This window comes from Poecilia formosa, unplaced genomic scaffold, assembly GCF_000485575.1.
Source record: "Poecilia formosa unplaced genomic scaffold, Poecilia_formosa-5.1.2 Scaffold96, whole genome shotgun sequence".
Taxonomy (NCBI): Eukaryota; Metazoa; Chordata; class Actinopteri; order Cyprinodontiformes; family Poeciliidae; genus Poecilia; species Poecilia formosa.
In genome coordinates, this window is record NW_006800035.1 from 2,079,424 (window position 1) to 2,090,892 (window position 11,469).

Genomic DNA, 11,469 nt, shown 5'->3' on the forward strand with positions numbered 1-11,469 from the left:
ATGGATGGATGGATGGATGGATGGATGGATGGATGGATGGATGGATGGATGGATGGATGGATGGATGGATGGATGGATGGATATTTTAATGCATGCCTCATGTTCCCAGCCCTCATAACTAAGTGCTTTCTGATTCAAATATTGAAAGAATCCATAAAACACCTTGGGACCCGGGAAGCCAACACCATTTTCTCCTGGAGGTCCAGGTGTCCCCCTTGTTCCTGCATTGCCCTTTTCAAACACCAAACAGGAAGATTTGAATCTTACCTTAGCTTGGGAGCAAAATAAACTCAGAGTATCCAAGACTTTTTGAATAATTTTCCTACTTTAGGCCCTGATGGTCCCTCTGGCCCCGGGTCTCCCGGTGGCCCTCTGTCTCCCTGGAAAACAGAACAAAGCAAAAATTTAAAAACAAGAAGCATTGCATACTGACATGCTTTCTTTGCCAGCTGTAGCAAATGAAGTCACCTTTATTCCCTAATGTAATTCATTTATTCATGTAATATTTCAATCGCAAACACAAATAACACCATAATTACACATAACAAACAATCGATAAATGTGACCATAAAGTACAGAAGCGTACTCTGACTGTCTTTTTCCTTCTTGTGCATTTGATCAGGTTCAGTCAGGTTTGGGTGTTTTTGTCTAGTATTTGTTTTCACATCTTTAAAATTGTGTCCATCCATTTCCTGAAACTCATTCAGTAGCTTCTCATAGTCCACCTGCAACACCCTCACACTGCAACATGAGTCAGCTTTATTTCTATAGCACCATGAGACATTCTACACTGTATTATTATTTAATTTCCCTTTGGGATTAATAAAATATTTTGGAATTTGAATTTGAGGAATGCTTTCATTAGAAAAATAAAATGACCTACCACGTTCCTGATTTTATTGGCCTTGGCTGCTTTCCTGTGTAAGAAATGAAGCTATAAAGTGAGCCATTACTGCCACCTGGAGGACTTGGAAGGGTATAACCTCCACACTAGAGATCTACGATTTCTGTCCACCAGGACCAGACAGCCACAAAAACATTAGGTCATAAATTATTTATTTTGTGTGTTATATTATACTTAAACTAATTTTATGAATGGTGGTGTTTTTATTTCACTGTATGTAAACATTTATTGGAGTCAGTGACATAATCGTCAGAGTCAAACCCGGACAAACCCATGTTTTGCAGACATGGGTTTGTCCGGGTTTCATTCACTTTTAATTTAGGGCAGTTTGGAATCTCTAGTCAAGCAGCAGACGGATCAGACATACAATATGAAAACTTCACAGAAAGACCAAAGCCAGGATTTCTTTTTTTTTAAATCACAAGTTCCATTAATAAGTGGAATAACATTTCCTTCACTATTAACAATGATCACCAATATCTAGCTTTAAAAGTCCATTAGCAGAAACAAAGTTTGTGATAGCTGTTCATCACTGACTGTATTAAGTAAAGTCATACGACTGGGAAGGCTTTATTTGAACAATTGGTGATTTTTATATTATTTAATTTCTTATTTAATGTATTTTTTTTAAAAATAATTTCAATCCTTGAAAGCATTAATGCACTTAGGAGGGGATGTTTGGATCCAAACTTTTTCACATCTTTTTGTGAAAACAGTGGTCTGGTGTTTATTGGTCGTCTGCTCTGCTCTCCCTCCTTCCCTCTGTTAGAGCAGACCAGCAGAAACAAAGTTTCTGTCTGGTTTTCACTGAGACAAATCAAACTCTCATAACTCTGCCATAGATGTCTATTAGACTTGATACTTGATGAACATCAAACCAAAAAACCTAAATAAAGCTTTGGCGGCAGATGTAAGTGACTGTCCTGGGAACTAGAAGCAGACTATATTAACACTGAACATTGTGGAACTGTGATGATGAATCCTGTTGTTTCAGTGACCTTGAAAGGGGCAACAACCATTTAAAAAGACAGGGAATGGATAATATGCCCAAATCCTCATCCTCTGGAACAAAGTCTGCTCAAAGACCCCCAACTAAACATTGGAAGCTTGGATTCCCTGCTTTAGAAAGGCTACATTGGGAACAGGATAATACCTAATCCACATCTCACATTCCACAAGTGCAGAGCAGGAGATGAACTAAGAGTCTGCAGCACACATGGCAGACAGGAATCTTTAAATTCCTGTCTGCCAGGACAGGAATTGTCCTGGCAGACAGGAAACAAATGAGTCTGTTTCCTGCTGGCAGAGAAAGCTCAGTTGCTGCTCACTGTGGGACAAACATGCTTTATGGAGAAAGCCTTCACTTTCCTTCACTTTCCTTGTCTGCATGAAGACAAGGAACAATGTTCACACACTAACTGCAGAGTTTTGCACATATTGGAGCCTCTGTAGACTCTTGTTACACATGGTAAGGAGCTGTGCATTACAACAGTCCAGTCTAATAGACCCAAAGTCATGGTATAGTTTGATCTGGTAGGATGAGAGTGGAGCCTAGTTTGGCAACATTATGAAGTTATGGAAGGAGATTTAGCAGAGTTGGTTTACATGAGATTCAAAGGTAAGATGGGAGTTTATTGGAACTGGACAATGTAGAGACCAGAGAAGATGATGCTGGTTAGAGATAACGCTAATTGAGAAGAATGCCACCACTCAGACAACCGGTAGAGGTAAGGAAACTCAGCTTTTTTAATACTTCAAGTGGGATCTCGAACGGACACAGGCTCGACAACAGGTAGCTCTGGCAACTCAAATGACAGTCAGCATTGACAAGGAACCCACAACTCAGGATAAGGAAATGAAAGACTAAATACCTACAGAACATGATCAAAGAACAAGGCACAGGAAGTACCATCAGAAGACTAAGATGGAATCAATTAACCAATAAAAAGGAAAACACAACACACAAGAGGGGTAAAAGTAACATACAAGCATTACAAAATCCAAATCCCCCAGACTGGATGTGGTGGGTGGAGGGTGGGGGACACCAGACTCATGGGGACATTAAGACTCCACACAAAGCAGGTATCGGCACTTAAGCCAATAAACAAGTTGGTCTTTAGTTTTACAAAGAACACACTGCAAGATAAAAAGATCAAATGATGAAATGTATTGTTCTTAATACAGCTGTCAAAGGTGAATAATGTATGCTTTATTCTGATCCCAGTGCTGCTGTCTTCATCTTAATCATTTATATATGAATCATAATGATTTAAATTGGACATAAATACATTTTGGTTGTATTGTCCAGTCATGATGAAGAGCTGATGGATGTGCTTCCTCTCAGTGTGGAAGGCCCTGCACAGGATGGTGAGGGGATTTGAGAGGGTCTATTTCAGAACTGCTACAAGAACAAAGACTTTAATCTGAGTTCAGGACATACAACAAAAAAATACTGTTTTTAACTGTATGTACATATCATTATTGCTCTAGATGTCGTTGTATTTTTTTCTCTCTCTTTCTGACTGACTTATCCTTCAGCCTGTTCTTTTAACTGATCTGTAGATCCACACAAATGCCAATTTGGGTAATAACATAGTTAGATGACCTGTTTTATGATCATAAGTATGTTTTTTTTTTTTTTTTTTTTTTTTACTGTGCTCAGCTGAAACTTGCGTACTGACAAAAGATTATGCAAAACATCTGAGCAAATCACAGAACAGTGATCTAGGGCTTTGTTTAGATAATGATACAACTCAATTCTAAAGAAAGTATTACTTTTATTTTTATTATTTTTTAATCCATTTAAATCCAAAGGTTGTTCATTATTAAGTATATCAACAAACCCTGCTTAAATTTAACATCCAAGAGTCACAACTCTGGAATGTACTGGATTGTTTATTAATAATTTGCAAGTATGTGTGAAGATTGTTAATCAAAGTAATAATATTATTTAGACATCACCTCCTCTCCTTTACGGCCTGCTAATCCAGCAGGTCCAGCCAGACCCTGTGGAGAAACAAAACGATATCTTAATTTTTCCTTGCACTTCAGCGAGCTTTTATCACAACAGTTTATTGATGTAATGCAGTAATGCCTACTTTTCCTCCTTTTGCACCAAAAGCTCCAAATTCGCCTTGTTCCCCCTGAAAGATGAACACAGACAGCAGAGGAGAGAAAACATCTGTTGAACCCAGACACTGACTCAAGTCAAACCAACTGAAACCAAAGCTGTGCTGACTGATTTTTGGTTACGACTGTCTACATGTGGAACTTATTTGTTTATGATGGGAAGCCATTGATTAAAACATGACATAGCTGCAAACAAATGAATCCAAAATGTGCTCTTTGTGTTTGTAATAAAGAAATATGCATCACATAGTTCCAGTCAAAGTTTTCCATAAATATGTTATTTAGAAATGCATACCTTTTCACCTTTCCTGCCAGGTCTCCCCTGTCAAAAGAACCACCTTACATTATGTGTTTTCCATCATGTTGTACAAGCCACATTATCATTAAACATTGCAGTAGTTCAGATTTCCTGAAGTAATGTCCTTTAATGTTATTACCAGTTCCTTGAACTGTAGTGGACACATATATCACTGAGTTTGCAGCAAAGTAAGTGAATTGTCAGACTTGTGGAAGGCTAACAGAGGCTCAGAACATTTTAACAAGTTTTACACATTCTAAATTCAACCTGAAAATGACTAAATGTTTATATTGGTGGAATATTTGTGTTCATTATAATCTAATCTTTTAAAAGAAACCACGTAACTACTGAGTTATTGCTGAGTTTTTGCTGTTTTCTTAGCCAGATTTGTCTCAGACTTGAATTGTACTAAGGGGTCTGAAGTGTTGACTGGATTTAAACCTAACATTGTGTTAATGCAGTTACAATTTCATGCCATAATTTCCATCCAAATCCTTCTTTTGGTCTGGTGTTTCTTACCAGCTACTGTCAATGCCTGAGTTCTGCTGGACTCTGCTGGCAGTCACACAGATGTTGTGCTTTGAAAACTTTGTAGCTTCAGTTTTTTTGTTGAAAGTTCTCACTGCTGTCAGAGCTTCATTACTTTCTAGTAAAATAATATTCACACTGGATAAAACCAGATCCTGTAAAAGTGCATATGATTTAAATCTGCTTGTATTATAAAATATGTTTGGATGACTTCTGTTGTGAATTATTGATATAAATAAAAAAGAGAATTTGAAAATGAACAGGAATAAATGTGTTTAAAACAATTGCCTACTTGTGTTAACAAAAAAAAATTCCTGCTGATATTCTTGCACCGGAAATCCTGGATCATCAGGAACTTCATGGTGAGGGTTTAATTGTTGTGCACATAACTTTGAATGTCCAAAAGGCTCCGATGAGCATCTGAATGGTCTGTTCTTGAAGAATGCCCAATACAACATTGTTGCCATCAGTGCAGAGCTTGCTTAAGAAGTGGTCATTAAGACATCACAAAACATAGTAACTTTTTGAACAGTCCAGGAACTAGATGAGCATCATGTAACAAGGCAAAAGAATTATCATGAGTCAACTGTGGTTTAGTTGGAAGAGCGGTAGTCTTGCAGTCTGTAGTTGATTTTGCTTTAAGCTACAGTCAGTGTGCTCCTGGTCAAGACACTTAACATCAGGTTGCCTACTGATCTGTGGATTGGTGTGTGAGTGTGTGTTTTGTTAGTGTGATTGATTAAAAACACTGGGAGGTCAGCAAGAAAAGAACACCACTAAATAAATTCAATAAATTTACCATGTGTCATTCAAGAACATCAACATTGACGTTCTGACCAGTGAACATTATATTTCCTAGTTAGTAATGCCATCATAGGAAAGTAGCAGGAGAGGATTGAAATATTTTGAAATACCTCAAGGCCGGAGATTCCTGGGCGCCCATTAGTACCAGGTTCACCCTGAATTCAACAAATTCAAACAAAACAACCCGTCAAACAACTCTTCATCACTTAATCCAGCTAATAAACAACAGAAAATGACAACAGATAAAACTTTACCTGAGACCCCTTTGGACCTGGAGCACCATCCAAACCTGTCTTACCTGGCTTCCCCTGAATCAAAGAAAAGAATCACTTATGCAGCCAGGAACTCCAGACTGCAAAACATACTGATCATTTGTCCTGGTATTATTGCAACATAGGAGCATTGAAAATGGAAGCATGGTAGAGATTTCTACCAATGATGAACAGGCAAAGGAAAAAAACACACTGGGATCGCTGGATCCCAGTGTGTAATATTAGAACCATCCAACAGGGACTGTCTTTGGAATGAAGAAGGTTTCTCATGGTTGTTGGAAATTTGATGAGATCCCTAATGTAGAATGGTGTCTTGCCATATAGGCACTGATATGTGAGGAGACAGTTTGTGTTGAGCCTCATGTGTAACAGGAGCCAGTGGACAGAGTGGAGGACGGCGGTGGTTTGGTCATCTATGTTCCCTGGTCAGCATCCTGCTAGAACTGCTTTTTAGAAGTAATCTCAACTTTTGTTCAGCTTCAGTTCACACTCTAAAACATGTGGGCTGGTCAAACGTGGACTGAATTGTTCTACATTTATATATTTGGTTCCACACACTACAAAGTACAGTAAATGGTGTACAGGGTTTAGTTGTAGCAAACGCATGTACCAGTACTGAGAACAGAAACTAGCAAAGCAGGGTGAATTAAAATAATAACAGCATGAACTGTGACCAATTTGTCAACAACGGAAACATTCAATACTTGCAGGTCTAATGTACACATGGCAAAAAGTACATTTAAATCAGTGACCTGACTGTGGCTTGTCTCCAACACAAGCTGGAGCTTTGCTCACGGTTGATCCCCCATCACTGAACTTTCTTTCCAAACATTTCTCTTCAGTACTGCCTCTGATAAATTCAACCCACTGACCAGTGGTGGGAAGTAACGAAGTACAAGTACTTCGTTACTGTACTTAAGTACATATTTTGAGTACTTTCTCCACCACTGCCACTGACAACCTGCTACATTTGCGGTCTAGACATAATGTCCCATTATTTAACATCATTCACTTGACGTATATTAGAATCAAACAACTGCACCTACAATCAGGCCACCAGAATTGCTATTGAGGATGAGAGAATATCTGACTAAACCCTTTTCTAAAGAACATGAAGGACACCTGCAGACTGGGCCGTAAAGCTGCTACAGAACTAGTTGCATTTAAAAGCATCAGCCAGGCTAACAGATTCACTCTCTGGCTACACATTAGGTAAACCTAACAGGATTTTGGAGCTCATGGCACATTGATCATCATTCATTCATGTTGCAGTTCAATTTGAGGCTCAATCAACCAAATAACGTTTTTCAATCTGCTATTGTCCAGTTTTGGTGAGCTTGTAGGAATTGTAGGAGTGCTCAGCTGATAGGAGTGGTACCCAGTGTATGCTGCTGTAATTCATCTGCTTCATGACTTAACAGGTTGGATGGTATTTGCCATATATTGGAAGTAGTGGGCAGTTTTTGAGCTACCTTTGCCTATCCATTGTCCTGCACCAATGTCTTCATTCTCAGCTGACACCAACAAGGCACACATGTTCCAGACTTTCTTTGTGAACATTTTCTCTGTGAACTGATACAACTGCGCGTGAAAATCCCACCAGCTCACCAGTTTCTGAAACCCTCAGACCAGCTGGTCTGGCGCCAACAGCCACAGGTGATTTCCTTTAAGAAGTAACTGAATAAGTGATCAGTAAGTCTTAAATATATCAGTATCTTTTTCATTATTTTAAATAGAAGGTAGTTGGTATCATAGATATAAATACAATATTTAACAGTTAGATTTGGATTTAAGATTTAGATTTGCTAAACATACATGCCCATGGTGTCTATGACAGCTTAGACACCATGGAACATATCTGAATCAACAAACAGCTGGGCTAGACTGAGAATCATCTTTACCTGCTCAACCACAACCTTCAGATAAAAAGAAAATGCTAACTCTCATGGGTGCTGTTAGATCAATCAATCAATCAATCAATCAATGTGTACGATGTTATTTAAAGACCATCTTACACATCTAGTGACCAAAGTGCTGAACAGAAAACATTAATCTGATTAATCAATCAGACTAAAGACAGAAAAAATAAATATAGCATTAATGAAAAGCACAGCCCGACAATATTTGCTCAACTGGAATAAAAAGCTACCTTGAAAAGATGAGGATTTAAAAAATCCTTAAAAACATTCAAAGTGTCTTGACTTGTAGTGTTGTAGAAGAGCAGCAGCACTCAGATCAAGCGTGAGGTAGAAAAACTTCCTTCTTTAATATCAAACTATCAGCAGGATCTGACACAATTTGTTGAGAACAGGTAGCACAGAAAACTGACTGTCCAAGACTCAGATAAACTCACACAACTGTTAAGGTCCCAACAAAGACAGAGCACAACACTAGAGGTTAAAAACATGCAGGAACAATGAAGGAACATGACAGAGCGGGTACAATCAAAGGTACAACATGATAACACTGGGACTAATTAACCAATAAAGGGAAAAACATGACACCAGATGACTGAATTAATTGATCAACCTGTGCTAGAAAACCATAATCCTCACACAAAATATTAGACATTCTCACAAAAAAGAGAGATAGTTCCAGAGTTCTGGAGCAACAACACAACAACACACTCTGGTCACAAGATGAGTCCTGTCCAGAAGCCACTGGTGTGTCTTCTTCTGGAAACATGCTTGTTTATAAGTTCTATTAAATAAAAAAAAATGCCTGATCATTTATAAGTTTAAATATCAAAATGAAAAATCTTAAAATAAAACATACAGGCAGCCAGTGCAGAGCAGACAATCTCAGGGTAATGTGAAATACTAAACCATAACTAGGTGGTGTTTCTCTATATATGAATTTACGAAGGCCTTAAGATCATGCAGCATGCAGAAATGCCCTTAACCTACTTAGTGTGATACATGTCAATGACAGCATACTTACCAGACTGCCAGGGCGACCCCTCTCCCCCTTCTCACACCTACAGTTCTTTGGCTGTGGGCACTGAAATAAAGATACAGAGAACACATCTTAACTGACACACTGTAAATATATAGTAAATATATAGTAATCAAAGATGCAAATAGTCTCTGACTGAAAAATATGTATAATCTGAGAGCTAATGTTACTTACCCCTGTTGTAACAACTGTGTTCTGCAAGAAGGAAAAAATCAGTCTCTAAATATCTGTCCTTTAAAAATGGAAATATGAATAAAATCATAGTACTCGTGATGGAACAAGAGCAGAGCTGGACCTCTCCACCACAGCAAATTTACTCACTATTTCACTGAAGAGTTTTTCATCAAGCTGGCTGTCAGAGAGACTGAGCACATGCTGCTGTTGGGGGGCACTGGCAATGGATCGTAGCTGTGTTCCCATGGTATCTGGGTTGGGCTGTGCAGACAGCCTGATGGTGAACACCCTGATGTTGTGCTGTTTGGCCTCTGCAGCTGCTGTGATGGCACTGGGGCTGCGAGGGTGGTCTCTTCCGTCCGTCATGAGCAGCGCCACCTTGAGACCACTGGGGGATGTCTCCTGCCTGAATACCTTGGTGGCATTGGTGATGGCATAGGCAGAGTATGACCCATGGCCAATGAAAGTCATTGAGGCCACCCGACTCTGGAAGACGTCCATGTCCTGCCAGTCTCTGAAGTTATGCTCTACTGATACTTTGCTGCTGTACTGCAGGGCAGCGAGGCGCAGGCGCAGACGCCAGCCTGCAGGCTGAAGCTGCATGAGCTTGGTGCTGAAGCGCAGGATGAACGTCTTCTGCTGCTCAAACAGCACAGGTTGGGCATTCTCTGTACTGTCCACTATGAACATGATTTCCACTGGGCAGACCAAGGCTAGCCAGAGAGAAAACAGTCTTATTACATTTGAATAGTACTGAAACAATAACATTTAACTGTGGCTCCACCGGTCAAATATGATTGAATTCCTTTGAGTCACTCTCTGTTACTACTGACATTGTGTAGTGAAACAGAGCCAACAGATTCACTTCAACAGTAGGCAGCCTCTTGAAGCTGATGACCACTCCTTTTAGAGCTAAATGGTTTCAGTCCACATCAGTTTATAAAAAAGGTCTGTAATCAAAAATAACTACATTTTTTATATCTATCAACATACACCACTATTGCTGGCCATAAATCTGAAATGGCCATATCTAGACAATTTCAAGTTCATGACAATTATTCACAAATGGACATTTAAAACAGCTGCTAATCATCTAAGGAGTGGACATTCCAGTAAGTTTCATCCAAGGTCACACTGTGAAATACTTTGAGATTAAGGAGCTTCATCCCAGATTCTATAAGCCTCAGTTAGGAGTTTAAATATTAAGGTGTGTGACAGTAAAAGCACAAAAACTACCACTGAAGCAGCTTGATGTGTGTGGAAGAGCTGCCAGGAAAAATATGCTTTGGTTCAAAAAAGAAAATGGCAACATCACTTGCAACATTACAACCCAACCATCTTCAACCTCTGGAACAATCACCTTCGGCAGATGAAACCAGGATTTGGAAAAGATCCAAAAATCTTACATGAAATAATGTGGTAGCATGTGAAGCACATAACCACAGAAGATAAACAGAATTACATATCTCTGGAAATGTCTCCAAAATCTTTTTTTTTTTTTTTGCTGTCGGTTCAAAACACTGCTTGAGACTGTGTGAAACATAGCCACCCAAATGAGATGGTGAGGGAAAGGAAATGCTGTCACACACAAACTTCAATAACACTTCTGGTAGCTGCCAACTTCACTAAATCCTTTGCTCTATGGGCCAAACATTACAATTTGGACCAATAAGTAATGCTTTTCTTTCTCTGCAACAAAAACTTTCTGTGTGTCTTTTGGTCCATTGCTGGGCCGCATTCAAAGTGGACATTAAGATCAAGTGGAGATCATTACGTCCCCACAGTTCGAGTGGAAAATGTGCGGGATCTAATGGTACTGTGTGAAGCATTTTGTAATTTGTCATTATTAATCTAAGGAAACAGATATGTTTGGGTTTCCTCAAGTCTGTGTTTTGGAGCAATGTTTGTTCATTGTTTATACTCCATTTAGCTCGGAATATTACAGCGTCTTCCATGTGAACACTTTCACAAAATTGCTGGTGGCCCTCTATTAATGACTGAAAAACCTACAACAGTCACTGAAATAACTTTAAACTGAATAAATATAACATAAACATAACATAACATAAAAGTTTACTGAAAATTAACCAATGGAAATCAGAAATTGCATTTAAATTGTGGTTCAACAAAATCTTTCATAAAAACTATGATTAGTAAACTAGTAAAAAGGGCCTGGGCAAAAGTAATGGCACCGCTTGAAAAAATAGAAATCAATTTCACCATAGGAACATGTTAAACTAAGGTCTGTCCACTATTAGTACTCCAGTTGTCATTAAACCTATAATCAGTCAGTCTACCCATTAAAAGGCTGACACGTAGTCATTGCGCTGCTTGGTGAAGGGAATGTACTAAAGTGAAAATCAATCATGGGAAGGGAAGGAGATTTTAGATTACAGAGTTAGACT

At 38.8% G+C, this 11,469-nt stretch overlaps 1 protein-coding gene across 1 annotated transcript in view; it reads right to left on the minus strand.

The window, feature by feature from the left end:
- col28a1a (collagen, type XXVIII, alpha 1a) overlaps nucleotides 1–11,469 on the minus strand; it is a 41,521-nt gene that overhangs the window by 22,255 nt on the left and 7,797 nt on the right. The window contains exons 5-12 of the mRNA XM_016674476.1: nucleotides 8,876–8,935; nucleotides 5,918–5,971; nucleotides 5,774–5,818; nucleotides 4,329–4,355; nucleotides 4,003–4,047; nucleotides 3,866–3,910; nucleotides 327–380; nucleotides 163–231 (exon numbers count right to left, since the gene is read on the minus strand). Of these exons, the coding sequence (XP_016529962.1) occupies nucleotides 163–231; nucleotides 327–380; nucleotides 3,866–3,910; nucleotides 4,003–4,047; nucleotides 4,329–4,355; nucleotides 5,774–5,818; nucleotides 5,918–5,971; nucleotides 8,876–8,935 (399 nt within the window). The remainder of the gene's footprint in view (nucleotides 1–162; nucleotides 232–326; nucleotides 381–3,865; nucleotides 3,911–4,002; nucleotides 4,048–4,328; nucleotides 4,356–5,773; nucleotides 5,819–5,917; nucleotides 5,972–8,875; nucleotides 8,936–11,469) is intronic.